The sequence below is a fragment of the Hippocampus guttulatus genome, chromosome 16, assembly GCF_054856545.1.
Source record: "Hippocampus guttulatus isolate MCC_2025c chromosome 16, RoL_Hgut_1.0, whole genome shotgun sequence".
In the NCBI taxonomy this organism is placed as follows: Eukaryota; Metazoa; Chordata; class Actinopteri; order Syngnathiformes; family Syngnathidae; genus Hippocampus; species Hippocampus guttulatus.
This window is the reverse complement of record NC_141276.1, coordinates 2,264,963-2,291,713: the sequence shown is the minus strand read 5'-3', so window position 1 is coordinate 2,291,713 and position 26,751 is coordinate 2,264,963. Positions and strand designations below refer to the sequence as shown.

At 44.5% G+C, this 26,751-nt stretch overlaps 7 protein-coding genes across 9 annotated transcripts in view; 4 read left to right on the top strand and 3 right to left on the bottom strand.

Moving 5' to 3' along the window:
- Positions 1-163: 163 nt before the first annotated feature.
- On the top strand, positions 164-4,727 carry poldip3 (polymerase (DNA-directed), delta interacting protein 3). The gene is made up of 10 exons (XM_086132075.1): positions 164-411; positions 1,054-1,154; positions 1,547-1,980; positions 2,077-2,121; positions 2,244-2,321; positions 2,407-2,625; positions 2,911-2,988; positions 3,235-3,364; positions 3,507-3,573; positions 3,837-4,727. Exons 1-10 carry the CDS (start codon positions 317-319, stop codon positions 4,048-4,050), a joined length of 1,461 nt encoding a protein of 486 aa, XP_085988201.1. The 5' UTR covers positions 164-316; the 3' UTR covers positions 4,051-4,727.
- Positions 4,728-5,245: 518 nt separating this feature from the next.
- On the top strand, positions 5,246-7,170 carry rrp7a (ribosomal RNA processing 7 homolog A). The gene is made up of 7 exons (XM_086133932.1): positions 5,246-5,339; positions 5,545-5,687; positions 5,793-5,918; positions 6,012-6,135; positions 6,225-6,322; positions 6,394-6,601; positions 7,063-7,170. Exons 1-7 carry the CDS (start codon positions 5,276-5,278, stop codon positions 7,146-7,148), a joined length of 849 nt encoding a protein of 282 aa, XP_085990058.1. The 5' UTR covers positions 5,246-5,275; the 3' UTR covers positions 7,149-7,170.
- A 311-nt stretch (positions 7,171-7,481) lies between these two features.
- Positions 7,482-10,504, bottom strand: LOC147192401 (zona pellucida sperm-binding protein 4-like). Its single transcript, XM_086133933.1, has 12 exons — positions 10,312-10,504; positions 10,118-10,242; positions 9,779-9,899; positions 9,497-9,631; positions 9,244-9,416; positions 8,968-9,047; positions 8,758-8,891; positions 8,508-8,691; positions 8,295-8,433; positions 8,127-8,196; positions 7,721-7,855; positions 7,482-7,642 (listed from the first exon to the last, which is right to left on the bottom strand). The coding sequence occupies exons 1-12, from the start codon at positions 10,502-10,504 to the stop codon at positions 7,488-7,490; spliced, it is 1,644 nt and encodes a 547-aa protein (XP_085990059.1). The 3' UTR covers positions 7,482-7,487.
- Positions 10,505-10,901: 397 nt separating this feature from the next.
- wbp2nl (WBP2 N-terminal like) lies at positions 10,902-15,482 on the top strand. The gene is made up of 8 exons (XM_086132598.1): positions 10,902-11,069; positions 12,175-12,283; positions 12,398-12,536; positions 13,067-13,159; positions 13,254-13,454; positions 13,777-13,890; positions 14,300-14,382; positions 14,475-15,482. The coding sequence occupies exons 1-8, from the start codon at positions 11,011-11,013 to the stop codon at positions 14,529-14,531; spliced, it is 855 nt and encodes a 284-aa protein (XP_085988724.1). The 5' UTR covers positions 10,902-11,010; the 3' UTR covers positions 14,532-15,482.
- A 262-nt stretch (positions 15,483-15,744) lies between these two features.
- LOC147192399 (heme-binding protein 1-like) lies at positions 15,745-21,409 on the bottom strand. Its single transcript, XM_086132599.1, has 4 exons — positions 20,848-21,409; positions 17,268-17,406; positions 16,911-17,091; positions 15,745-16,622 (listed from the first exon to the last, which is right to left on the bottom strand). Exons 1-4 carry the CDS (start codon positions 20,923-20,925, stop codon positions 16,445-16,447), a joined length of 576 nt encoding a protein of 191 aa, XP_085988725.1. The 5' UTR covers positions 20,926-21,409; the 3' UTR covers positions 15,745-16,444.
- Positions 21,410-22,717: 1,308 nt separating this feature from the next.
- fmc1 (formation of mitochondrial complex V assembly factor 1) lies at positions 22,718-24,423 on the bottom strand. Its single transcript, XM_086132600.1, has 2 exons — positions 24,198-24,423; positions 22,718-23,153 (listed from the first exon to the last, which is right to left on the bottom strand). The coding sequence occupies exons 1-2, from the start codon at positions 24,324-24,326 to the stop codon at positions 22,950-22,952; spliced, it is 333 nt and encodes a 110-aa protein (XP_085988726.1). The 5' UTR covers positions 24,327-24,423; the 3' UTR covers positions 22,718-22,949.
- A 790-nt stretch (positions 24,424-25,213) lies between these two features.
- The window catches only part of grin2ba (glutamate receptor, ionotropic, N-methyl D-aspartate 2B, genome duplicate a), a 74,280-nt gene continuing 72,742 nt past the window's right edge, over positions 25,214-26,751 (top strand). For 2 of the 3 annotated variants that reach the window (XR_015103159.1, XM_086132357.1), the window contains exon 1: positions 25,214-26,062. The gene's annotated coding sequence lies outside the window, so the exon portion shown is untranslated. Of the gene's footprint in view, positions 26,063-26,681; position 26,751 lie in introns of those variants that run through there. The other variant, XM_086132358.1, reaches the window with a different exon arrangement.

The following is a 26,751-nucleotide window of genomic DNA, read 5'->3' as shown; positions in this document are numbered from 1 at the left end:
TTATCTGCGTTTGATAACAGCATGTTTACAGTTAATTTAGTTATAAGTTGCTTGTTTAGGTCGAATTCGCTGATGATATGCGCAAAGGCTCATGGGAAGCAAGACAGAGCTTCGTTTCAAGAACAATCGATGGTTAATACGCTTATTTACACGAAACGTGTTTCTGGGTCGTGTTTTTTGTATATATATTACACCAAAGTATTCTGTATAATTTTAGTGTAAAATACGTGGACGCTTTGATTAACAAATATAGAGTTAATTTAAGCTGAGAACCCTTTTTGAACCAAAAGAGCGTCCGTAACAGTGTCAACTGTGTATGCGCAGTTTAATGCAGAGTGGCAAAATGGCGGACGTGTCTTTGGATGAAGTGATACGACAACGCGGAATAAACGTCAAGATGCCAGTGAAACGGTAACAAGACTGCAGAATTACTTTACACCTGGTTCATGGTTGGTAGCTTTAGACACTTCTTTAGCAGTAAAACTGTTAACACACGACCGAGGCGTATTTGTGAGCTTGCTGTCCAATCGTGAACTCATGAGCGCTTCTCGAGTTAGCATTAGCTCGATGTTGGCCCATTCGCATTCGAATCCTGTTTTCATTTAGTTGGGAATGCAATTTGTTTAGATTTCAGCCAACCAATGATTATTGTTGATACTAATGTCTGATAAATCGCGTTAATTATAAAACCGATATTGATAGTGTGATCCAGTCGTGCGCCTGATAATTTAGCAGACTGGCTAATTTTAACAGCTACGAATTTAGCGTGTGGTCTGGTCGAAATACAACATGCTATTTGAGAAAATATATCAATCGATTTGCTCCATTAAGTAATGGTCTGTTTAATACATACCTGCACAGGGAATAACGGCACGATTTCGTGTGTATGAAACTAACTTGGTACGGTTGAATATCAAGGTTTGGTCATTTTTATTTGACCACGCAACGTAGTCATACTAGTTACTGTGGTTTGATTAATAATCTAAAGGTAAATGCAAAATTTGTTTGGTATTGCCAGTATACTAATCTATTGTATTGCATTGCTTACCACAGAACCATGTTTGGACGGGGTGCAGGAGGGGTTGGCAGGACTTTTGATGCCCGTCAAAGGATTGGCATGACTGATGCTCGGCAACGACTTGGAGGAGGAGCGGGTCAGAATTAATGTTACAGGATTACTGTATTCACTTTTCAAAATTGAGTGTTAACATTTTCTTGACCATTCTTTAGCAAGGTGGAGTTAGTATGGGGATCCATATACTGTATGAGGTATGGAAGTAAAAATCCAGGAATGGGGTCACAATAGATTTACTTCAAATCGAAACTACAAGCACTATTACTAGTTTTCCCCTGAGAAAGTAATCTCCGTGGAATCTCCAACACGCTCCGCCTTCTCCACATCTTCATTTTGGAGCTGAAACAAGAATCAGTAGTAACCGGAACCAGCCGAATTCAAACATTGCCCAACCCTAGTCCCGAATGTCTGTGTGAGTCCCGCTCTGCATTTAGTGACATCACGGCCTGTGTTTTGTCCGTTTTTTGACAGGTTTCCCATTGAAAGATGCGAGAGAAAAGCTGATTCAGAAAGATGCTCGCTTTAAAATCCGTGGCAGGGGTGGAGCAGCATCAGGAGGGGGAGTCCAGGATGCTCGTCAGATGATCAACTCCCGTAAACAGCAGCAGAATGTGTTCACTGTGCCTATACAGACCATCCATAAGACAGCAGTGACACACCAACTGCAGAGCCATTCAATTGTGCCACAGATAAAGATCCAAGCTAACAACAACTTTGCAGGTGCGAACGCGAGGCTGTTTGCCCAAAACGTGCAAGGGCTGAGTGGGAGGGATGGCACAATCAGCCATCTTAACAAGGGAATGACAGACGCTCGTGATAGGCTGAGCCTTAAGAGGAGCATGAGTAGTGGGCTACAAAGCCAGGCATCTACACTATTGCCTCTAAAAATTACCAAGACCATCCAGGTGAGGAGAAATGTCTTGGTCTATATTGCACGCCATATGATGTCCTGTAGAGTTTTACCAGCAAATTTAAATCCATTGTCCAACCTCATTTTACAGCAACGCCCAGTTGGGGTACTTGGTGGGATGCGTCTGCACTCACAGGTATTTTTTATATTTTTTTTTAACTCTTGGTATGTTTCACCATTAAAATTTCGGATCACACTAATTTTTTTTCTGACTGTAGTGTAAAAGAAAAAAAAATAGCTGTAATTTGTCTCCCACAGCCTGTCTCGAACGATCATGATTGCCCTCCAAGTAAACAAATCAAGATCACTACTTCGAACAATTTGCTACAATCACGGGTACGAGTTTAGATTCCATCAAAACACACATTTTCTTATTACCTCTCGCACACATTTAAGCTTTTCTCTTTTGCCCATTTAACAGGATGGTCCAGTGGGCTCCCCATTTTCTATGTCGGCCCCAATAACCAAGGTCGTTAAAAATGATGCTTACTCAGCCCCTCGCCCCCCTGTCCCTGTTGCGCCCGCCCGGCCCACCACTAGCACAGCAGCGCCTCGGCCTCCCGCTGCAGCATTGAAGTCTGTTTCTAGGACTCTGCAGCACAGCTCGGCTCAACACAGCCCAGCGCCTCCTCCCCCGAAGGTAAACAACCTTATTTGCGTCTTGTTCCTTGTAGAAGCAGAGTACTTTTATGTCGCAGCATCTGGTTTTCAGAGCCTTGATGCACGATCTCAGGCCGACTCAGAAAATAGAGGAACTTTTTTCTCTGCCGCCATTGAAGTTTCATGTACAGATGACCAGCAAAATGTGACAACTGTAAAGTGCATGCTAAGAGAGTAGCTCTTGGCTTTACCGATTCACAAACTGATGTGCAAGTGTAGGTTTTGGGATATGCACGTTTCATCTCCTATTTTTTTTTATTTTTAGCCTGTTACCAGCCCTTTGGAAGGAACAAAAATAACAGTGAATAACTTGCATCCCCGTGTCACTGAGGAAGATATAGTGGTGAGTAAATTACAGAGGTTGACACCAAGCTTGTGTTTACACACGTGTGTCGTTTCATTGCGTGACTCTCAACACTCTTTATCGGATATGGCATTTAAAATTCACATTTATGAGCCAGAAACCAGAATTGTGAAAACGAACGAACATCAACCCCATCTAAGCCTTGTGTTTCATATTCAGTAAACCCTGTTGTACCCGTGGTGACTCATTGTGTACTTTGGCCCTTTCACATCCATTTGTGCACAGGAGCTGTTCTGCGTGTGCGGTGCCTTGAAGCGAGCACGCCTGGTGAAAGTGGGCGTCGCTGAAGTGGTGTTTGTCCGCAAAGAGGATGCCGTCAGCGCATATAGGAAGTACAACAACCGCTGCCTTGATGGTGAGTGTTGAGAAGCAAACAAGCCCGTCAAATCGGGCCAATGCTCTTAAAGATTTTCTTGCAATCTGCTCATTTCGGGATGGCGGTATACATGTGCTGTATTAAAGAAAGCCAAACATTTACTTTGATGCTGTTTTTACAGGTCAGCCCATGAAGTGCAACATTCACATTCAAGGAAATGTCATCACTTCTGATCAGCCCATTCTCTTGTGAGTTGAACGGACTTTCTTCTTTATTTACATGATGTGGTTCAGTTTCATCCCTCCTGACTCGGGCCGAATGATTTTGATTACTTTTCAAAATCCAATCTAATTTCTTTAACAGGGGTTTCAAACTATTCTTTAATTGGTCCTCATATTATGGCAAGCCAAGGTGATTTCGACTGGCTAGGATGTTAAATACCGACTATCGTTGCTGCATAGGTTGGGAAGTTTGGAAAAATGACATGAAATGACCCCCCTCCTTCTTCCAGGCGGCTCAGCGACACCCCGAATGCAGGAAGCGTGGCCAAGAAAGATGGCCTTCCTCCGTCTTTGTCACGTTCTGCAAGCCAGCGAACTTCCCAGCCGACCCCTGAGGTGGACCCCCAGACGATCCTGAAAGCTCTCTTTAAGTCCACTGCGCAGTCCTCCTCAACCACCGAGCCCCCGAGCTCACAGGCCACTGCCTTCCGCATCAAAATATAGCTCGTCGCTCGTACCTGTTCTTGAACATACCGATGCGTCCTCATTGATTTTCTTCTGGACAGCAACCACACCACACGTAGAAAAGTGATTTGTACACATTCAGCATTCATAACTACTCAGTTATATGCAGCGTCCCGTTTTTGATTGTTCTGCTGGATGTCCGATGTACTCCCAGGATTGACCAGTTGAAGCAAATTACATTGCCCCCAGAGCCAATCAATTTGGTTATTGCTTGTAATACTACAAATGTTTAATCCTCACACACAGTTGTGTTTGATTTATGATCATACTATTGTTGTTGAGCTGTGTCTGTGTGCTCAGTTCACAGGGGTACTTCAGAAAATAAACATCTGACCTATTTTATTACGTAAGATAGATCGCCTTCCTGACTGTATTCCTGATCAGGGGACTTTTAGACAGTTAAATAAAATAACCAGAGAGATGATCCAAGACTAGTCCAAAGTTTATTTTGTATGTTTCACCCAATCTTTTTTTGTTGTTTTGGATTGTGTGACATTGTTCATTTTGACAACTGACTGGCTTTAATTTCTCGTTCCCTTGATATGTTATTCGTGTTTTATACTGTAAATGACTTTGGTCTTTTGCGTAGTCGGTTTCAAAAAGCACGAGAGGTCAGTTCTTGTCCTTAAAATGTCATTAAAAAAAGTAGCTTTGTAGAGGTTGTCGAGATTTATTTCCCAATTTTAGCTGGTTTCGCCAGATTACGCCCATGTTATTTCAAAGTAAAATGGTGCGAGGTAACACTCATCTTTGCAGGGTAGGGGAAAGAAAAAACATGGTGATCGTGGGAATGTAATGGATGGGCTCCAAACGATATGCTATGTGCACCTGTAGGGTGATACCATCTTATCTTCCCGCAATCAATGCACATCACTTTATTTTGAATAAATAAATTAATGTGATAGTAAAGAACGTTACAGTGCACTTTTCCTGGTCGTAGGTCGAAAATTTTCGACTTCCCACCGTCATCGAATGCGGCAGTAGGAACATGACATCGTATCGACTGAAAAAGGCAGCATCTTCGAAACGCAATTGTACGATAGATGCGATGAACCTAAACACGTGGATTATTTCATTGGTCCGTTTATCATTGAGTTCATGGGTTTTTAGTGCACATAACACCGCTCCCTACAAATTAAATTACGGAGAGGGGCACCATGTGACACAGTATGGTTTTACTTCCGGTGTGAAAGGTCACAACAAGATGGCTCCGTCCGGGCGCAACCATGCCAACAACAAGGCTTGTGTTATTCCTGGAGGATTTACAGGTATTTAAATAATATTGGTATAGTTTAGCTTGTGGGATCCGTAAATTACCAACAAATGAAAGTATTTTCGTCACGTAATAGATAAATTGAATATCTGAGGTCATTCTTTTTCATCCAACGTGGGTACTCGCCCGTTGGGACGGCCCCTTTGTCGAAATATGTTTTGACTGTTGTCTTATGTGTTTGTGGCTTTTCTTGCCCTCAGCGTTGTCCTTGAAGTTTAACTCGGACACGAACGCTGAACACAAGATGTATGTGAAGGAGCACAAAGTTCGGGCGGAGAAAACTTCCCACCGACCGCTCGACAGGACGTTGTTTGTTCTCAACATACCACCATACTGCTCAGAGGTACCAGTCGACACTTCCAATAATTGATTCGTGTAGTGTAAATGCATCCCAAAATACACGGAGAGCACCAGTTTACCCCCCAAATTCTGTGTGTGTGTCATTAAGGATGTCGTCAAGGAGTTGTTCTCGCAGTTTGGCACTGTTAGGTCCGTGGAGTTGAGTGACCACCCGGGCTCACTCCTCCAGTCTGGGCCTAATCTATCAAGATTCTTCAAACCGGCTGAAAAACAGGTAGACTTGCAGTCTTTCCGTTGAATCACCTGTGTACTAAAATGTCCTTTCTCCCCATTTCATGCCTGTCCTCTCTTTATTCTCCTCATTCAGGCTTTCAAGGTTGGTTACATCGTGTTTGATCGCTCCTCCAGTATTGCAGCAGCAAAATCGCACCCTCACAACTTGCCTTTGGTGGTCTGTTCAACAAAGCATACGGTTCAGACTGGTGTACAAAGTGAGTCAAGTTTCAGAATGAATTACTCCATATTGAGTATTGTGTTGCGCTTTGAATTCTGTTTTTCTGACCTGTTTTTGGCTCGGCAGAATGGATTAAACAGTACAAAGACTCCTTTGTTCAGCCGGACACACTGCAAAATGTAGTCGATGAGTTCATGAAGAACTTTGACAAGATGAAAGAAGAAGTAAGTGCTATTCTGCTGCACATGAGGACCACGCTGTGTGAAGGTAACGTATTTGTTTTCATTTTTACCAGGAAGAGGAGCGCCTGAAGCAGGAGGAGGAGCAACAAAAAGAGGATGAGGAGGGCTGGGTCAAAGTCAGCAGGGGGCACAAAGGCAACAAGGCTCGTCCCCACAGTGAGGCTGCCAACCGAAAGACTCTGCAAAAGGAGATGAGGAAGAAAAAGAGGAAGGAGCTCTTGAACTTCTACTCTTGGCAGCATAAAAACACGCAGAAAGAACGTAAGTTTTTTTTTTTTAATCTGGGGGAGGATTTTAAGGTCATAGTGATCTGCATCAAGGTTATTATAGTTAATGAAAACTAACAGAAAAGCATCGTTAAAGGGGAAGTCAAGTTAAATAAAAAAATCTTTACAATATATTCTATGCACCCCTGGGCTCCCACTCATCCAAACACTGCATTTGACAAAAGCCACGCATAAACATTCATTGGCGGCACCCAATCACAGCTGACTTGTTTTCTTGGTTTGATCGTGTGACATTTGCAAGCTGAGCCCTGAGGCACTGACGCCATTTTCAGTCCATAAAATGGTCATAACAAAAGAACTCTAAAGCTACTTAAAACCAAATCAACCGTCATAAAAACAAAAAATCCAAAACGATAACCCTGCTCTGCGTGTTCTATTTTTGTTTGTTTTGAAAATGAGGTCATCGTTCAATTTTAATTTTTTTGTTTGTTTCAGATATTGCTGAACTCAGGAAAAAGTTTGAGGAGGACAAACAAAGAATAGCCCTCCTCAGGGCCCAAAGAAAGTTCAGACCATATTAAAGCAACAACCATTGTAAATGCACTCGGTTCACTGTATTGTTTCTCACTTAACAAACCTACATGTTGCCCTTTTTTTAAAACTATTTTGCTCTTGTACATGAAATTCCTTATCTACTTGATTTAAATCATATGATTTGAGTAATATTGGTAGTGTTTGTTTTCTGCCAGATCAATTTTTAGACAGATTTCATGATTTATATTCTCTGCTTTCATACAACAATCTGTAGTGCATCTACAGTTGCAAGAAACTGTATGCGAACCCCCTTCCGGCTAAAGAGGCAATTGGAGTCAGAAGTCAAGCAAACGGGAACAAGGCCTGAGGGTGCAGCGAAATGTTTATTATGATATCACATCTTCAACTTGAGCCTTAGAGCCTGGTGTTGTCTGTGGCTTGTGACACTTCCTGTTGCTCAGACACAATATCACAACCACCAGCAGCAGCAGCAGCATTGTTGCCCCGATGCCAGAGAGAACAAACATGGCGCCTTGATACACTTGAGGAAAAAAAAGGACAGCATTGTTGAGTATCATATCTTGGCGACTGGTGTCGTCGTGGCCCGAGCTGGACTCACCGGTGTTGTGCTGAACACACGGATCAGCCTGCTTTTTTGTGCTATTCCGACGCAGCAGAAAAGGGCCCAAAGTGACGAGCTGGGTGGGAGACGCTTCGGAGGAAGCCTCTCTTCTGCGTCTCTCGCCGTCAGATGCTACAAGGCCAAACAGTTTGACGAGCAAACAAAAGAATCCGCAATCGATGGAGAGTATGGTGAATTATTTTCGATTTGTTTGTGCATCGCTAAATATTGATTCTGCATGGCTCCAGATCATTGAAAGGGCACCGTTGCTTGTTTTTGTTGTGACATTGATGAGTTTCTATAAGTGTAGTGGCGGGAGTAAAAATGTGTCCCATTTGAAAGCCCGCCACTGAACCCGGCCATCGCAACTCTGTAGCACATGAAAGTCTTATCCGGTACTCACAAACGATAGCGCAGCGTTGCGCGCAGTCCACCTCCTCTGTGCAGAGTTCCACCCAACAATAGAAGTATATCTAATAAATGACACCATACAATAGCCCCAAAAGGGAGCGAGTAAGGTGTTAAGTTTCCTTGTACTTAAACAAAATGCTCATGTACTTTCACGGCTTACTTCCTCAACACTTGGTTGGCCTTCATCAACGAAGGCAAAGGTCTTGACGTCAAATCTCCTGACTTGGGAACGGGAATAAATTTGACCCCGATTGTCCACGGGGACTGAACTTTTGGAGTCATCCAGGTGGTTGGGACATCTATCCAGGAGGGGGAAAATTGAAGTCAGCAGCGCTCTAGCCCTCTCGATTTTTCAACGCTGCTCATCCCTTACCCATCGTAGAGAAGCGTCCACGCAGAGTGTCGAGATGCTGGGTAGGCGAAGCAATCCCTGACATGGAGGGAAAGTGTGGGATCCGGCGATGGTTGGCCCAGAGAGATTTCCACGTAGATGGTTTCACGCAGCGGCGACATCAGAGGAAGTTGGTCCTCAGGAAAGAAACATGTGAAGGACGCGTCTAAACAGGGAAAGAAAACGGTTGGGGAGTTTAAACTCGAGTGCAACCGTCTCAGTGTTTTATTACCTGTGGCGATTCTCATCTGCACTTTGATGTTTCCCAGAGCAACCACAGGCGGCGGCTTGGTCACCGTGTGGAGGGAAGTCAGATTGACAGCACGCCTCGCAGCCGACGCGTCATATTCACAATCGACCTGGAGTCTAAAATAAATGAAATTGGTTATCGCCGGGTAAATGTGGTCACGCGGCGGATTGCCGAGAGTGCGATAGAAATTACCGAAACTGAGCGTGGTTTGTTCTCCTCGGATCAGGCAGCTCCTCCACCTCTAACTCGTAGACGACGACATCTCCCTTGACCTAAAAATCAGGTGGCGTTACTTTGTCAGCTAAATGACACCCGGCATGTTCTGATGTTGAACGAAAAGAAACGTAAGGGATCACGCAATCAAGTGTTTGCCGCTGAGGTGTCTTTAAATAGTCCTACTCTGCTCACGGCAACTGATAATGTAATCGAGTCCGATTGACAGGTTTGTAATCAAGGAAAGTGCCCGACCTTTATCTTAACCCCACAATCCGTGACGTGAATCTTAAAGACGGCAACGTCTGGGGTGGTGAGCACAGGAACGCAGCGTGGCCGATTCTTGACCACGAGGCTTCTCGGGTGCATAGGCGGGTCCATCTCGGTCCTTTCTACAGCAAACACAAAGTGCCCGTCCAAAGAGCAGGCTGGAAGGGATGCCAAAACAGAAAAAAAGCAGTTCTTTACACACTCATTTAAAAAAAAAAATCCAATTTCTCAAGCTTACAATTGAGTCTGTAGTAGCATGTTGAATCTGTGGAATTGTAGCAGCAGCCATGATAGGCGCAGGAATCTGGGGACAGTCTTTGTGTCCCACATGTCACTCGGAGGTCTTTGCGGATGGCACACTGCCCGTGGAATTCTGGAACAGATTTTTATTTATTTTTTCCACCAAACAGTAAATTAAGATTGGTAGTGAGTGATGCAAAGTGCCAGCGCTACAAAAGGTGGGCGAGATTGAGAGTGTGATGGTGCGAGTTAAGTTTTCAGGCAGCTCATCCGCACTCACTCGGTGACTGCAGCGGTGGCCTCCCTCTGGGTCTCCTCGTCAGAGGACAGCTGATGTTGACCCTGAACCATCGATCTTCTCCCGTCAGCTGCACTCGCAGTGGGACGACCACTTTACTGCCCTGAGGGCCCAAAGTCATCACCATATCCAAGTTATACATTCATTCGAATGGCTTCCCTTTAAAAAAATAAATAAATATATATATAAAGGAATGTAGTTAAATACACCCCCCCCCCAAAAAAGTCAATACCGTTATATAAATGCATTGAAACGCGCCAGTATTTCCACCATTCTGGACGACGGTGTGAAACTGGATGACATCATACAACATTGCTTTACCTTCACTTGAGCGTAGCAGCTGTCATATGTGCTGAAGAAAACAAGACTCTGGTTGTTGTTTCTGCCCATTTTGACTCCACACAAGCTCCCAGACCGATCCGCCGTGAATGTGGCCCCCGACTTGTCTGACATAAGAGTAAAGCGAGTAGCTTAACGGTTGTTGATGTGACAATGTACACATGTGGCAATCTCACCTTTTACACGAATATCACTGATGACCTCAGAGCCAAACACAGCTTTTATTCCCCTTTGAGAGCAGCTGACTCTGGGCAAGGCAAGACTTTGCCTCTGAGATGGCCTTGAGCCCTTTTCGATACACAGACAAAGTTGAGCGTTGAAGGTCAAAATGCTGGAAATTAAAGAAAATGTCACAAAATTAAAATTCATCTCTTTATAGCTTTGATTGATGCTTTGTTTTATTTTATTTTATTTTTTTAGGCTTTGCCCACTTTTATCTAGGGGGCCCTCTAGTTGAAGCTGGTAGGTATCACGTGACAGCCCAATTATCTTTAATTGATTAGAAGCCTGTTGGAGCCCACACAGACACGAAGCGACCCTTAATTAAGCCCATGTGTGCTGATGGCAGTCATTAAAATAATTTATCGAAAGACATTCTATTACATTGTTGATGAATTAATAATTTTCATTGAATAAAACAAAAAAAATAATTCCAATGTATTATTACCATTTTAAAATCAAATTTAAATTTTATAGTGCTCTTCAGGCTTCAGCAAGGGCGTTTCGGAGGCATGGAAAAAACACTTAAAAAAATTAACAGGAAGTGACGTATATCCAGCTGATGTAGTGTCGTAACGCGTGTGACGTTTGAGCCGTTTCTTGTCCGTGGAGCACAAACAAACTCCAACACTGCCGAGCATAACAGCTACACGGCCATGGCGTTGAATAGAAATCACTCCCAAAACGGTGGAGTGTTGATTAACAACGGAGAAAGGTATGGATTTTTGTTGGTCTTTTGGTCTTGCGAATACGATATGAAAATGAGACTATTTCTGGCTAGTTTTTTTTCCAATCAACATCAAGCTTCGTGGCCTAGTTTAGCTTTAGCACAATTTAGCAAACGCAGCTCTGCCGCTGACAGTGCTTAGGTGATTATTTTTCCAAAGGCTATTTTAGCCGATTTTCCAAGTGAGCGTTCTTGAAAATAACTTCCTCGCGGAAGCTCATCTTCGGTTGGCGTCTAAGCTAACTTTCAAAACAGGAAGCCAGTATGTTGACATTATGATCACGATTAGCGTGTTGACACTTGCTTGTCGGATAAGTCGGTGTAAAAAAATTTAATCGAGACATTCTATTATGTGGGTAGTATATTTAATTCGAAGAGACGTAGAATTGAATTACATCGTCATGAGAGGTGTTTATGGAAAGCTTCATTCAGCTAAACGGTGCCACGGCATTCCAATACGAAGCTAAATAAGGTCAGCGACATTAAATATCCAGGCAGTGGTCAACTTGACCAACAAGTTTCATTTGTTCCAGGACCAAGTAAGTTAAAAAAAAAAAATCTCCACCGAAATGTTTTGAAATGCCATTAATCTGTTCCACCCCTAAAACATCACAATCATTACACATTGTCAATGAAGAGAAAAATGGCAGTGCATTATATAAAAATGAGAATCTAAATAAATACATTGGTTTTATAAAGTGTACTTGTATCATACATTTTTAATTGTGCGTTGAATGGCTGCCATTAAGGGGCGTGGCCTAGTTAGTGACATCAGGAGCAAGAGTCAGATGTTGCTGCTATTGAGCATCTCAGTATAAGTTGTGGCAGCAGCTTCTTGGGGGTACTTCTCTGCTAGCATGGTGTTTTTTAAAAATATAATTTTATTATTTGTGTGTGTGTGAAATACATGGATAGTGTTACAGTATTGTTCCTCTCACAATTACTTTGTGATCAATAGGATCAAATAAGTTTGTTGGCTTATACAGAAAAATTCACGTGCAGGTGTATCGTAGAGGAATCCATATCAGTAGGGTTTGGTGCCTCAAGAAAAAAAAAACCAAACACAGATTTTAATGTTCTCTTTTCTCACCAGTGTGTTAAGAGAATGTAAGAATGTGGAGCTGTCATTCAGTGACGTCGCCGGTAAAACAGAGCTACTGAAGGGGACCAAGAAAGGCACCGTGTACCTCACACCATACAGGGTACGGCTCACTTTACACAAGTCATTTGTTGTCATTTGCTCTTCTTTTCTTTGTGAAGTTGACCTACCACTTCTCATGTGCCATCATGGCCTCTCTTTTTTTCCGCTGGCTTAGATGGTGTTTGTGTCCAGTAATACAAAGGATTGCTTGGGGTCTGCCATGTTCCCCTATTATCTGATGAAGGGCTGCAGCATCGAGCAGCCCGTGTTTGCTGCCAACTACATCAAAGGGACAGTGACAGCCGAGCCGGGTGGTAGGTGTCCTGTTTTTACTTTGCATGCTTTTTAAAATTTCTAATCGGTCACCACCATTGAAACGTATATTCGTTCTGCTTGCAGTGTTTAAAATAACCATTTCACCTTCTTAACTGCTGTATAGTGTAAACAAAGATAAAAACAAACAAAAGCAAAAAAAAAAAGTAAAAGTGCTCCTCTTTTGCCAAAAATCGTAAAGAGAGTTTGACTGATGTTTGACTCCACTTTGGGCACGGTGCATTTAAATAGTCTTCAGTCAAGCTTGCAAATGAAGCTCGCACGCGCCTAAGGTAAGAAGAGATCTTATTTCTCCCATTGTCCATGGGTAACGTGGCTTGCAATGAGCGCCACGTCCGCGCCGCACTTCCTGGTGCACTTGTTCTCCAAATTATATTTTGTGCCGTCGAAAGACCATCTTGCGAATTATTTATTAATCGGCGGATAGGTTTTATGTTGAATCTTGCACCTGTGTAACCGTTGCATGCATTGTCTGCAAACACGACTGAGATGTTGTGTCATCTCATGCTAGGCGGCTGGGAGGGTCAGGCCCATTTCAAGATGTCATTCCCCAGCGGAGGAGCCATCGAGTTGGGCCAGCATCTCTTCAAACTGGCCACAAATGGTTTCTTCATGACTTCCCCTTGTTGCAATGTTCTGTTACCACACCACGCCGGTAGAATTCCTTGCAAAGCGGCTGTTACCAAATTGTCTTACAGCTTCTCTGGGAGCCCCCGCCCAGAATGGCGGCGCGTCATATCATGCCTACCCTTCTCCCGGAATGATGAACGGCTACAACCCACCTCCGCACGCCCCCCCAGTCTACCCATATGCACCCACTCCGCAGCAGAATGGATTCTACCCGCCTCCTCCTCCTCCCGCTGGCAACATGGGCTACACTTATCCGGCAGCTGCTCCAGGTGCGCGATGCAGTTCACGTTTGCTCGTGCACACAAGACGCACAGAAAGGTTGAAATTGTTAATGAGAAAGTCATGACTTGACCGTCGTAATTGTTAGTTCGTAGCTACGTGTTGACAATCTGGCCTTGTCCGAAACCTGCAAACTTGCTGTTGAGCAAAAAAACAAAACAGCCAAACCCCGCTTTGAAGGTGAATTAAAAAAGTTAAGACAAGCTCAGTACAATATGGCTGTCGTATCAAAAGTTGAAGTGTCCATCTACGTTCTTTACTGCGTCATCTTAAGTGTTCATTTGTGACTTTGAGACTTCTTTTGTGTTCCAGGAATGTACCCATACCCGTCGGGGTCTGACTACATGGCCCCGCCTCCCCCGTATCCAGGGCCACCTCAAAACTGGGCTGCACCCCCTCAGAATTGGACAGCTCCGCCACCTCCAGGTCTGAACCCCCGCCTGCCCCGCTCCCTCGAGTCCTCTTCCATGTCTGCGTCATTGCACCCGTCAGATGTGATCCATCTGGCCCAAAGTGAATCACTTAAAATCACGCCACCGAAAAGGAAAAAAAGAAAAGAAAAAGAGGAGCTCTCATGCGTCGCGATTCAACGCAATTTAGTTCATTGGTGCTATGATGGCACAGGATGGCGGCAAAGCATTACTTTTGTCTAAAATCTTCCTGCGTTTATTTCAAGGCGGTTCCTTGCACCAAAGTGCCACTTTTATTCCTTTGGCCCGAGAACAAAAGCACAAGCATCTGTTGTCGTGGATCTTATGAGTGCGTGAACATGTACCGCATGTTGTGTGTGTTGAGCGGTGCCTTGTCTTCCCTTGATGAGTTCTGTTTCTTTCAGGGCCAGCTAACGCCAAAGCTGCAGAAGCAGCGGGCAACGCCTACTACAATCCCAGCAATCCACACAATGTCTACATGCCCACGGTAAGCTACTTTTCCTTAATTGTCAAGTGACTTTGAGCTGTCTTGGTCCCGATACACAATGACCGTCTGTATTTGTTTTTATTCCCCGTAAGGAGCTGCCTCCTCCATATGCACCTTACCCAAACTCCCCTGAAAAGAAAAACAACTGAGGCGCAGCCACTTGGACACTTATTCCTTATCTTCTGATGGAGCCCCGATTGCAATTTACGGCCCAATTACAAAATATTGACTTTCAGCTCTTACGGTAGAGTGTGGTGAAGTGACAATTTGTAACTTTCGTCCACAGACCCCCCCCCAAAAAGTCCTCTGTGGCTATTTTGCTTGGTATAATAATTTTGTTGGCACGTTGTAAAGAGCAGTTTGGAGCTGAAAGGAGGCAGTGGGAAGTTGAATGTACTTTTCTCATGACAGAACTGTATCGCCACACACTTTCTCGGAGTTCATTCTTGTAGCTTTTAATAACAACCAAAATTTTGTCAGTGTGTTTTTGCGGTATCATTTACAGTGCCCCCCCCCCCCCCCCTACTGTCTTTGAATAGAGTATTGTTAATCACATACAATAGCAGGAGTGGGTTGAATAGATTTTAGTCGTACGCTCTTGGCCTCGATGCTTCCTGATTCTCATTGTTTTTTGCTAATAGCGTGACTTACAGACTAGCTTGCTCTCTAATGGCAAGTCATTACATTCCCCCCGCCCCCTATATTCATTCAAATGTACTTCTTCAGAAGTGTGCAATGTTCCGCAGTTGACATTGGTGGCAGTGGCTCACCCGAGCGTCACTGTTGTCATGTCCTCTGACGTTCGTGTATGCAGAAGCAAGCTGATACCTTGTTATTCGGTCTCGGTCAGGACGCGGTTACCGGGTTTCACCGTTCAGAGCACAGCAGTGTTTTGCCTCCTGTCAAAACTCCCGAGGGCTAATCATTTTTTTTCCCGTTAAGCAGTTGACCCCTATTTGCAGGTCTTTGCGCACCCTAAGTGGATTTCTTTAGCGTGGCTTGACGTTTGCTTTAATCATATACTGTCTATAATTGAATAATGCTTGGCTGAATTTTCTTTAACTCGAATCTAATAAATTTGTCATTTATTGATTATACTACTCCATGAGCCTCGGCGGTATTTTATTTTTTTTAAATGTATACACTTTTTTTTTCTACGCGAGAGGGGCGGCAGTGTGTTTTGGCTCAGGAGAATTACTGTCAAGAAAATCTGCACAAAAAAAGTAAAGCCTTGCACATACATGGTCATAACGTCAAGATTCATCAAACTTTTCAATCACCTAACAGAATAACAGAGTCGTAAAATGTCATTTTAAATAAAAGTAAAGCGTTTGAGCTGTGTGACAAACGACGAAGTCGGGCTACTTGAGCAACATATTTATTATTTTGGGACAGACAAGTAAACCCTTCCAGTTTTCACTCTTTCCATGGTTAGTCGCACTACGGATGTATCACAGTCACATTTTCAGGGATGAAATTAAAAATGGAACCTCCACAACAACTTGAAAAGATTTAACGAAAATGACCATCACAAAATGACATGATTGGTGATCACAATACAAACTGCTCGAAAGCTAATCATATTCGAAACATGACTTCATGGGTTGAGAACTAGTTCCTAATTGAAGAACAGGATTTTCCGCCATTTCTCCAAATCATCGGCGGGCTCACTTCTTGCAACAAAAGAAAATACCGCGATGCTCAAGTTGTATCTGGAACTAAACAATGCTACCTTACTGCCAAACTTCACTTAGGCTCGTCTATTTTCTCCGTCTCACTCTTCTATCTCACACCTGCCAGACAATGACTTCATATTGACGTTGCTTTTAGACGTTGATTATTCCAATACCCTATTGGTATGCGTAAGCCATAAATAAATCACAGCGCACGGGACATTTTGGACTCGCAAACATACAACGGCGCTACTTTTTGTTCGCATAGTCAGGGGATGTGTTGAATTCAAAAGAGACAAACAATACTTAAGTCGCATTAGTGTCCATTTGTGGGAGTGTCGGCGAAGCGGTCAGTCTGGGGAAAGAAGCCAAAACGGGCAAGCGGGCGCCTACGGCTCCTCCTGTATAAACCACACCTCGTTGCGGCGTCCGTAGGGCTTGATTGGCGAGTCGTAACTGCAACAGAAGTATTGCTTGCGCTGGAATGGGGCCGTCTCGCCGAGCGTGCGTGTCAAACGCAAGGCCTCTGCTCGGTACTCGCTCTCACCTGCGAAACCTCCAAATTGCCTGCGGGCGGGGGAAAAAAAACAAAAACAATAGTTTGTCTCAGCGTGACGTGCTAGCGGTGAATGTTTAGTGGGTACCGAATGCACGGCCCACCGCTACTCAAATAGTTTTTACGTACTGCTCATTCATTTTTCAATGAGCTCCGTGGGGAATAATGAAATTTTTTTTCCCCAATCAAATCTGCAACCATTGAAGCATTTGGATCAGATCTGCTTTGATCAAGCACATTTAAATGCCGTTGAATTCCGTGCCGTGCCGTGACTAAAAATATCACTGACACACGCTTACAGTGTATAGACGGTCATGCCAGGCCGCTCCTCGACCCTTATGGTACCGTCCGTGGGGGTCGGGGGGCTCTGCTGGTATATGGTAGGGATGCGGATGGCGACCACCAAACGACGGGACAGAACGCCGTCGTTCCGAGGGTAGACCGTGATGATGGTAGGTGCCGCCGTACCCATCGCCTCACCTTGATGAAATAAGAATAGACTAAAGTACATTGGGGAACATTGCGATTTGAATGCCATTATTGTAGTACGTTTTGGTACGGCACTTTTCCCAGGAAAAAAAAATATGCCCACATTGTCGCACAAAGTTCCAACTCGCACAACCGGCATGTCGATGCACCGCTCTGAGGTGTCCTACCTTGCTCATTGCTCCCACCGATGTACATGAGCAGCTTCCTCACGAGCTCGCCCGTCACCTGGTCATAAGTGCGCCCCTCAGAGGAAACGACGGCGTATTTGGCGGCGTCGTAACGCCGTACCTCAAAGCTTACGCCATCCTAGGGGAGAACCAAAAAAAATTAGGAGGTTTTAGGCATTAGTGAAATCAACCAAAGCTAAGTGCAACATTTTTTTTCCAGGCGTGAGGGAAACTACTCAGCTTCCCGTAGCTGCCATGACCAAGCAAAATAGGTTGTTGGATCATGGTGAGTGCACTGACTTGTTTACAGCTGTTGAACTGTCGACCAAGATAGCATTTAACATTAGCCAAAGTAATAACCAGTTACTCGAAAAGTTCAAACGCCCAAAGTTCCAATGCCCTCTTCCGCGAAAAAAGAAAGGGAGACATTTGCGGGTAGCCGATGATCCACCGGTCTGAAAACTAGCACAATAGCGCTAAATCGATCAAATAAACCTACAGCACAATTAGAATAAACTATTTAACATACAAGACTTTTCTTTTACTTTTAACCCGGTGCGTTTTGTGTATGATATAAAATAAATCAAACTGTTTATAGATGTGGTGCCTAATAATACAATACAAGAAATCTTTATTGATATAGCGCTTTCACAACAGCTACGGTGCGCCAGATCGTAACTGATGGCATCGCAAAATCGTTTGAAGTAGACACGGGTCAATTTTGACCCGTTACTGCCTCAGTGTACACAAACTTGGCATTATTTTTAAAATAATGTCATTTTTGTGTTTGAATGGTTACTTTTGGAACTTATCACATTTGAGGGTTAAAGAATGACATATAGGGTACCGGTATTCTAATTGCCGTCAAGTGTCCAAAAGGCTCAAATTTGACCCAACAAAGGAGTAACATAATCCTTTTTTTTCCGGATGAGTGCAGTCATGGGCTTATGATGCAGGGCCGTTGCACTTCAAAGGCTGACTCTGTGTACGTGTTGGATGTTTGTGTCTGCACAATTGCACATACGCGGTTGCGCCAAACCAGCGCGGCCCAGATAAAAACACGGAGTGGACAACACATTTTGCACTGATGTGATTTAACGTCTCCTGCCGCCGCCGTGGGTTCACTCGGTCTACACATTATAATAGGCCCGAGATTCACAACGTTACGTAACGCGGGCAAACACAACTTGCTCCCCCAGCCCCCCCAGCGCGCTGCGTTAACATGATGCAACCGTCTTTTCATGTGATTTCGAGAGCTTCACGTGGAGTGCGGCCACGCAGCTCCACGTGCGATGCGATGACCTTAATGCGTTTTGAGGGGGTTCTGGTCACAAATGGGGCTCCATTTTCCATGACCGTGATTATACATGCGATGAATCATTCAAGTGTTTTTCTAAGGATGCAGCTGTAGGAATGGAAAGGTCATTCGAATGATAATCATTCCGCGAGCGATGTTTACCCTATACATATACTGTCCGCAAACTGTATTTATTCACGTGATCGGAGTCGAGAAAATAACAGCACGCCATTTAACGGTTGCCGTCTTTTAACATGACTTCAAGAAGTATGTCTGTGATTTTGGCTTTGTGCATCAGTGCGTACTCTACACTGGATGGGTTGCGTTTGCACTCCATAGTGGTCGTAAGACGGCCGGCCACCTTTGTCACACGACAAATGTGAGTTTGAACGTATTGTAAGTAACGAAGTGCAATTAACTCCTCAATCACGTGTCAGTGGATGTTTGCTACATTATCAACACTGACTGTTAATTGCAAGCCTTTTGGGGGGGTTCTTATACTTATCTCAAGACTTTTAATTACATCACTTTTTCATTCTTGTGTGTGTGTGCATGCGCATGCACGAAGTAGCTCCTCTGCATTTCTTCTCAGTTTAAATTAAGTGTGTAGGGTGCTCCGGTTTCCTCCCACATTCCAAAAACATGCATGTCAGGCTGATTGGACGCTCTAAATTGTCCCTAGGTGTGAGTGTGGGCGTGGATGGTTGTTCGTCTCTGTGTGCCCTGCGATTGGCTGGCAACTGATTCAGGGTGTCCCCCGCCTACTGCCCGGAGATGGCTGGGATAGGCTCCAGCACCCCCCGCGACCCTAGTGAGGATCAAGCGGTTCGGAAAATGGATGGATGGATGGGTGTCAGAGTCAGATGGGTGTCCGAGGGCTTCGGTGACAATCTCAGATTTCAGTATCCGTTGTTTAAACTCGAATTCACTTGACAGATTTGATGGACTTTGCTTTGTAAAGTCGGTGGCTCGTTCCCAAGGAAACTGAGTGGATGTTGGGAGAATCGAATATTAGTATTCGAACAGATTTGGCCAAATAATAGGTCCACTGACATTTTGCACAATATATTGACATACGATACAAAAACTATTTTTTGGGGGGGCGGGGGGTTGCCATTGTGATTTCAAACGGAATTCACCTTTTTCTACGATATGCACAAACGTGACCCAGCTCGCGGGGCTTAATTGACATCACAATAGATTTTTAGCTTATATTTTATTGAGAACGATTAATATTTCAGTCTTATGTAACGCTTTGAAAACACTTCATCTTTCATAATCATTTCGATGCCCCCCCACCACCACCACCCCCCTCCTTCTCATGCAATGGTCATTTTGAAACACGTGAGGACCTCATTCTGATTTATTGATGTGTTGTGGTGTACACAAAGTTTTCTTATCCCAATGAAGCGTAGAGGGCCAAAGTCGAAATAATTTAGCATGAAAACGTAGAAATTGAGAAGATGCAGACTGTCGTCACAGTAATAAAAAGTGTACGTAACCAACAACGGCAAGAGTCAGATGCTCTTGCCAGGAGCAGTCGCGCTACTGTCAGTGTCAGCCAAAGAAGAGTGACGCGAATGGCACTTTTCATGACAAAGAAGTGAGTAATCTACTCAAAGAGTATTATGGCAGTTCACTTTTAGCGACTTGATCATTGAAGCTCTTGTCTTCAGGTAAAAATCAAACTTTTGTCAAGGTGGCACACCGATGTGGAAAGACTGGGTTAGCCTTACACCCCCAAATGCCCAAACATTCCCTGAGGACTTCCAAAAGATGATCACCAAAGCCCGCGTTTCTCCATGCACTCGCACTTGCAAGCAGCGCGTTGTGGGTCAAAGGAGAACTTGGACCGATACTGAAGTCGCTGCTGGGCATCGCTTCGGTGACCACACATCACTGCCTTTCCATCGCCGCTCTTTTCAATGCACGAAGACGCCAAACGTCACAAGGACGCCAGTGAACAGAGATACGAAAAGGTCACGGGCTCCGCTGTGACGTCACGGCAATGGTCGTGTTCGCTCAGTGCACATCATGTGAGCCATGAGATTGACCACTCGCGGGCTCAAGTAGCTCAAGTGGCACACGATGTCAGCGTGCATTTAAAAAAAAAAAAAGAAATAGTAATTTTTAAAAGCGTTATTGACGAAATCGACGATATGTGGGTCAGTTTAAGGCCAAATCTGACTGGTCAGAATGTGTATGCGATTTGGGACTATTGTAAACACAATGTTTTTATTCATGCAAGAAAATCGTTGACATGGCGGCTTTAAAAATGCGTACCTTGGTCTCTGTGCTTAGTAGTTTATATTCGGTCTCCTCGCTGCTTCCGAAAAGCGAATTCTTGATCATTCCAAACATGTCGCCCCTCTCGATCGCGTCACTCTTTTCCTTCTGCACCTCAACTCTTCTTGCCAACCTAACCTCTGCAACCCGTCGCTGGCAAATGCCGCTTTAACCTCACTCGGACAACGGTGAACGTTTTTTGGCATCCGCTTGGTTGTTTCGGTGTGCGCGCAGCCTCCTCCTCAAGTCATACTTCTGTGCGCCTTCTGCGGCCACAAGTTGGAGATGCTCGCTGCCTCGCCGTTCTTTTTTTTTTTTTTCGAGTGAGAGAGCGAGCCTCCCTCTCTGTCCGCCTTGCTCACACTCCTCTCGAGCAGAGAGGAGTGGATGAATATAAACTTCTCTATATGATTTTTTTTTAATTTGAGATTTTCCAATGAACTTATTAGTTGTATTGGCGATAAATATGTATTTTCGTCAAGTTCCCACTCATTTTAAAACAAACAACGAAATGAAAATGACGATCTACATGTAAAGAGTAAAACCTACTGCGACGCCCTGGCCTCAGTCATGGTTGTTCCATCCAATCCCTCCCACGGCTCCCAGACTGGACTCTGAACGTGTCATCTCCAATGATACACAATCGCGGTGTCAATATTTGGATGAAACCAAGATAGTGTCACGATCACCTTCTGTTCGTGGCCAGCGGGTGGCAGAGGCGTTCCCGGTTTTCCTGCCGCATACCTGTCTGGCATCACACTTATTGGGACAATTTCAGGACCTTGTGGACCCACATCAAGCTGTCACCTCGCTCAAGTGCAGTTCGTCTACTCCAGATGCTCTCTTTTTACTCACGTTCCGTTTTTTGGGTGCTCTTGCCTTCGCTTACGTTCTTCGTTATTCGAGTAAGTAGTTTTTGCTGACTGTGTTTTAGTGTATCCACGGTTTGGTCAAGAGCAAGCTGTTGAGTTGCTTTGCTGTGTCTTGTGTTTAGCAGAACTCATTATTGCTACAAGAAGTAAATACTGCAACCGTCTTGGACTCATTTCTTTCGCTCACTGTGCTCGGCGATATGCTTACTTCTGTCCTTTTTTTTTGTTTTTGTTTTTTGTTATGACTGTGCTTCACAGACACGGTCGTGTGTCAAAACCCATCTTATACTCTCCGCTTATTTGCGCATTAATTGTGACACAAGCCTTTGGTCTGTCAGAATGCATTGGAAGGTTTTTGAGTGCGCGGAATGTGGGCAATGCATGGGTGCTTGTCTTACTCCCGGTGTCACCGTGAGTTGCTTGGCTTTGGGGGTCATTCGATTTAAATTCACTCTGAAAGCAATGTTAGTCATCAGTGGGGTAACAGGAAGGGGGGGGGCAAAATGGGGAGATTAATGGCAAAACGGCGCAATGGAAAACTGACTGTCACTGTGGGCGAAAAGAGAAAGCGATGAATGGGACGAGTCTCAGCCTAAATGGGCTGGGAGGGACAACTTGGTCATGAACTGACCTGACTTCTCCGATAGAAAATGTCTTTTGGAAGCCGGAATTTCTGACAATGATGCCCTCGTGATTTATTTCTGTTTCATTTCCCAAAGAAAGCACAAACTAATTTGATGCGCATCACGAAGCCCTGGCATTTGAACATTGTGGTTAGACATTTTAAAATAAAGAAAACGCATCACATTTTGTGATTCCATTTTTTAAAAATATGCATATGAATGCATTGTAACTATTTGAAGCACTTTATGATTCCTCTTGACTTATCAAATGTATGTAGTGGCGGCATGGGAGAGATATTCCATGCAATCTACCATTGCTTGTTTTCTAAAGAAAGCCAACCAAATATTAGGTGAATAGTTTAATTGAGAACTCAAAGTCAAACCCTTTTTTTTTTTTTTTTTTTTGGTGAATGTCTGCCATAACTTTTGAACATTTAGAAACATTTGCAGGACCAAAGCAAAAGGTGGATTCAGGATGCATGTTCTCCCCCCCACATACGTCCTCCCTGGATCATAAGGTAGAGTCGCTAGCCTTTGCCCTTCTTGAATAACACGTATCCCTTTTTTGGAGGTTGCTGTTCACGAGGCATCAGTTCTTCCACCGTCACTTCTCCCAGCCTTTGCCTCCTGGCTGAGTGGGCATCCTGAGCCCCACCAGGCCCGCCACATCTTCGGGATTGCGCTCTCCCTTTGCATGGTAAAGGTTGTGCAGGGCTTGGTGGTTCCTGGAGGATGCCAGCAGACACAGATATGTTTGGGAGGCATGGAGCGCCTCCTGCTGGGCACGGCAGTACCTCTCTCCTGTCACCTGCGGGACAGGAGAATTGAAATTGAAAAAATGTCCTTAATCACACCTGACAGGAAAAGGACATTTGTAGAAGGGGGAAATTAACGAGTGACGTCAACAACAGATATGCAATCTTCACCAACTTTTCTCAGTCAACATTATTCTGCTTTATCTGACGGAACAAGTGATGGTGACATTAAGCATTTGGCCCAGTCCCCGTGGTTTCGCATATACATTATGTCTCTGGGTCATTTTGGGAGTTTCCACAAATACACACTGACAGGCTCGAGTCTTCCCCCGAGCCGTTTTGCACCACTGCACATGCGGTCAGCCAGCGATGGTGAGTCTTGTTCTCTCAAGCATTCATAATCAGAGCTTGAAGCCTATATGCTTAACAATCCGAATGCTTCATTTCAAGAGGAGGGGGGAGGGGCACGTGTGATTTTAACAAGTGTTGCCATGAAAGACTATCAGAAGGTGTGCTATGGGAAATTATCCAAATCCACATAGTTGGTCCAAAAATATTTATTGACTTAAGATATTTGTATCCAGGCAACTGTAGATGGCAGGAAGTACAACTAAACTGTTACCATTTACACAACGCAATACAGTAAAAGCGTTGTGTTGAACTAGATTTCACATTTGTGTGTTGACAGTCATTGTTTCTGTATCATGTGCAGTACTTTTTGACTTTTTGGGACATGGCCCGGCACGAAGTAAGCGTGACTATCACCGTAATCATTACATTTACGTGACTCCTCAACTGGATATCAATGCAATGTGCACGCGTGCCAAATAAAGTGTTTTACACTGGATTACACAGTACGGTACTGGGCAGCAAGTTAGCCGTTAGCATGCCCTTGTGTTGCGCTGGAGTCACATGAAACCAAAACATATGTTCTTAAAATGGCCATTCACATACATGAGGAATTAATTAAAGCTTCGTGAGCCTGGAAATATGTAGACGCGTGTAACAAATAGAGGAAAATGCTACTAAAGGTGGATTTATTATAATACTATAATAACAGCTGGCGGAAGTATAACAGCAGGAAAGCGAAAACTTGCCTGATTTTTTCGAAATTGATCCGTTACGTAGTTGTACGCCAGAGACTGCTTGTAATTTTGTCCTTGCATGGCCCGCAGTTCTTTGAGAATTCCTCTGTAGACGCGTAAGGAGGACGGCAAAGCTGCCATCTTCGGATAATTTGCGATTGTGAAGCGATGCCTGCGCTCACCAAACCAGACCAACTCAATCTAACGTCGCATCATCGAGCAACCATGTCCACCACAGGGCGGCGATGTGTCGACTGCACGTCATCACCGGACACACCTGCCATGACTGTTTCCGGACGGAGAAAGGTAACGCAAACTTTTCAGAACAAATGAGACACTTGTTGTGCTTTCTGTTAATGTTGACATGTTCGCAATAGAGTGACCAAAGTTGGCGCAAACACTGCATTTGTCTTTTCGTGTCCGGCCATCGTGTTTTTGCCATAACGAGCAGTTGGTACTTCTACACTATCGAGTTCGGAGGGTGCAAACTCACTTTGTCTTGGAGCTCCAAATAAAATCAAAGGAGACGGACATGCATTCAGCGTGTCCCAGCCTTTCACCGTTGATGTATGTATTTAAAAAAAATCACATAAATGTAAAATAGACGAAAATAAAATAGTCGACCAGCTGCACTCATGACTGCTCATTTTGAGTGAAAACTGAACAGGTGTTTTCCGAGGTTCAATCTAAAAAGTTCTTCTACACAAGTGTGAACAAATACGCTTAACCGTGCTTCTGAGCATAATCGCCCCAATATTTCTGGTTTTATGGACAGTAAGAGTTTCCCTCATCAGGTCGATCCAGGTAAATTCATATCTGCAGTGTTTGAGCTGGTGTTCCGACGAAAGCCTCTAGAGGGAGCCATTCTCTTATGAATTTGAAACAGCGGTTGGGTTCCTCGACATTTCCAGGCTGCCCTCCGCTCGCTTTCTGCCACACTCTTTCAATGAATACTAATGCAGCGAAATGGGCCCACCTCCCTTCCTCCCATCTTTTCGCAGAGATGGGCGGGAGAGGGGAGACAGAGCAATTCCAGCTCCACATCTTTTCCTCATGAGGCAGGTAGTGCTCGACTGTCCGCCTTTTTCCTCCCACTGTGTGTTGCTGCCGCAACAATGTCTTACCTGTGTGAGTGGCGCCACACGTCCAAGCAGAGTTGAGGGACAGAGGACACCCGCGCCTGCTTTTTCCTCATCTGGATGGGGAGCTATTTTGGCGGGGGGGAGAGAGAAGAGAGCAGAAGGCAGCCGGGGAAGGGGAACAACTGGCACTCGCCAATTCCCCCTTCCGCACATTAACCGGAGACGACGGAGGCCACTGGAGTATTTGCTTTTATCTTTCGTTTTCTCTTCTTTTTTTTCCTCATCGCACTGCTGGGAGGTGCTTTGTCTGTTCATTTGCTGGCTCTCTCACTTCTCTGTCTCCTCATCTATTTTGCCATTTACCTGGTCAACAATTTTTTCTATTTATGAGCCCGACGAGGAGAGCGAGAGAGACGGGAAAGAAGAAATTGGAAGGGGATTTTTTTCCCTCCCCTTTTTATCTTTTTTTTTTTTTAATCCCCTCTCCATTCATTCCTTTTCCCCTCTCAATTGCTCTCACCTCCAGCCCCTTTCTTTCCCTGTGCAGCCCACGCTCCCTCCTCCCTTCACCGCCTCCTCCTCTCGATGCCACTCATTGTCCGCTCATAACTTGGGATACTTTTTGATTCCAGCCAAAGGGGAAATTGCTTTACCTACCATGAAGACGTTTTAATCGGCTCCCCTCTCTTTTGTACTTTTTTTACTTTTGTACCTTTCTCTATTTTCCATGTCCTAGTTTGTCCCTCCTTCCACCCAATGCGTCCTTTTTTGGGCTCTTCTTAAATCTAACACTAGGTAGGTCTTTTTAAGTGTTGACTGTCTGTCACCCAGTCTTGTTTTCTCGTGCCAGCAATGTTTTTGAAAGTCTGCTGCTGAGCGTTTGCTACGCGCACCGTGACCCATTTCTGCACACACTTTGACTGCCCTTGTCATATTCTTGCCTCCCGATCATTCTGTTGTATTTCTTGTTCTGTTTGACTACAATGACATCCAAAGGACCGCCTCCTCCTGCCATCGCCATCAAACCTCATTCCGGCAGCGTTGTCATTTCTGTGTTACTGCGCAAACAAACAAACAAACAAACAAAAAAGAAAGTCTGCTCTTGTGCATTCCTTCAAACATTGGAACATGTGTCGCACCTTCCTCCTCCCATGTGCCGCCTTAGCCACCGAGAGCCGGCATCCGACATCCGATCATGGTTTTGCTTCTATTCAAAGTGAGGAACGTGACTGGTCAAACAGTTTGTTCTAGAGAAGCACTGAGTCTTCACGTTGGCTGCCATCTGTGTTTCGACACCCCCCCCCCTTCGCCCCCAATCTGATTCCCCCCCCCCCCCCCCATTCCACCCACGTTCCATCTCGCATTGCTCTCAACTGACTCGTTTCTACAGACAGACACGAGCTTTGAAAGACAATGGACTAGGAGGAAGAAAGAAAAAAAAAAGCCATGATCACGCAAAGGCTTTATTGCGCCCATTTTTCTTG

What these genes read in the sequence shown, in the direction of transcription:
- LOC147192401 (XM_086133933.1), bottom strand. Translation starts at nt 10,504, where the DNA reads ATGAATTTTAATTTTGTGACATTTTCTTTAATTTCCAGCATTTTGACC. An exon ending in TGGACGCTTCTCTACGATGG is followed by an intron (nt 8,434 to 8,507) that starts GTAAGGGATGAG and finishes CCTCCTGGATAG; the next exon opens with ATGTCCCAACCACCTGGATG. An exon ending in GCAACGCTGCGCTATCGTTT is followed by an intron (nt 7,856 to 8,126) that starts GTGAGTACCGGA and finishes TTGGCCTTGTAG; the next exon opens with CATCTGACGGCGAGAGACGC.
- poldip3 (XM_086132075.1), top strand. Translation starts at nt 317, where the DNA reads ATGCGCAGTTTAATGCAGAGTGGCAAAATGGCGGACGTGTCTTTGGAT. An exon ending in ACGACTTGGAGGAGGAGCGG is followed by an intron (nt 1,155 to 1,546) that starts GTCAGAATTAAT and finishes GTTTTTTGACAG; the next exon opens with GTTTCCCATTGAAAGATGCG. An exon ending in CAGCGCCTCCTCCCCCGAAG is followed by an intron (nt 2,626 to 2,910) that starts GTAAACAACCTT and finishes TTTTATTTTTAG; the next exon opens with CCTGTTACCAGCCCTTTGGA.
- rrp7a (XM_086133932.1), top strand. Translation starts at nt 5,276, where the DNA reads ATGGCTCCGTCCGGGCGCAACCATGCCAACAACAAGGCTTGTGTTATT. An exon ending in TATTCCTGGAGGATTTACAG is followed by an intron (nt 5,340 to 5,544) that starts GTATTTAAATAA and finishes TCTTGCCCTCAG; the next exon opens with CGTTGTCCTTGAAGTTTAAC. An exon ending in TACCACCATACTGCTCAGAG is followed by an intron (nt 5,688 to 5,792) that starts GTACCAGTCGAC and finishes TGTGTCATTAAG; the next exon opens with GATGTCGTCAAGGAGTTGTT.
- fmc1 (XM_086132600.1), bottom strand. Translation starts at nt 24,326, where the DNA reads ATGGCAGCTTTGCCGTCCTCCTTACGCGTCTACAGAGGAATTCTCAAA. An exon ending in ATCAATTTCGAAAAAATCAG is followed by an intron (nt 23,154 to 24,197) that starts GCAAGTTTTCGC and finishes CCTGTCCCGCAG; the next exon opens with GTGACAGGAGAGAGGTACTG.
- wbp2nl (XM_086132598.1), top strand. Translation starts at nt 11,011, where the DNA reads ATGGCGTTGAATAGAAATCACTCCCAAAACGGTGGAGTGTTGATTAAC. An exon ending in AGTGACAGCCGAGCCGGGTG is followed by an intron (nt 12,537 to 13,066) that starts GTAGGTGTCCTG and finishes ATCTCATGCTAG; the next exon opens with GCGGCTGGGAGGGTCAGGCC. An exon ending in TTATCCGGCAGCTGCTCCAG is followed by an intron (nt 13,455 to 13,776) that starts GTGCGCGATGCA and finishes TTTGTGTTCCAG; the next exon opens with GAATGTACCCATACCCGTCG.
- LOC147192399 (XM_086132599.1), bottom strand. Translation starts at nt 20,925, where the DNA reads ATGTTTGGAATGATCAAGAATTCGCTTTTCGGAAGCAGCGAGGAGACC. An exon ending in TACTAAGCACAGAGACCAAG is followed by an intron (nt 17,407 to 20,847) that starts GTACGCATTTTT and finishes GTTCTCCCCTAG; the next exon opens with GATGGCGTAAGCTTTGAGGT. An exon ending in CGGTGGGAGCAATGAGCAAG is followed by an intron (nt 17,092 to 17,267) that starts GTAGGACACCTC and finishes TATTTCATCAAG; the next exon opens with GTGAGGCGATGGGTACGGCG.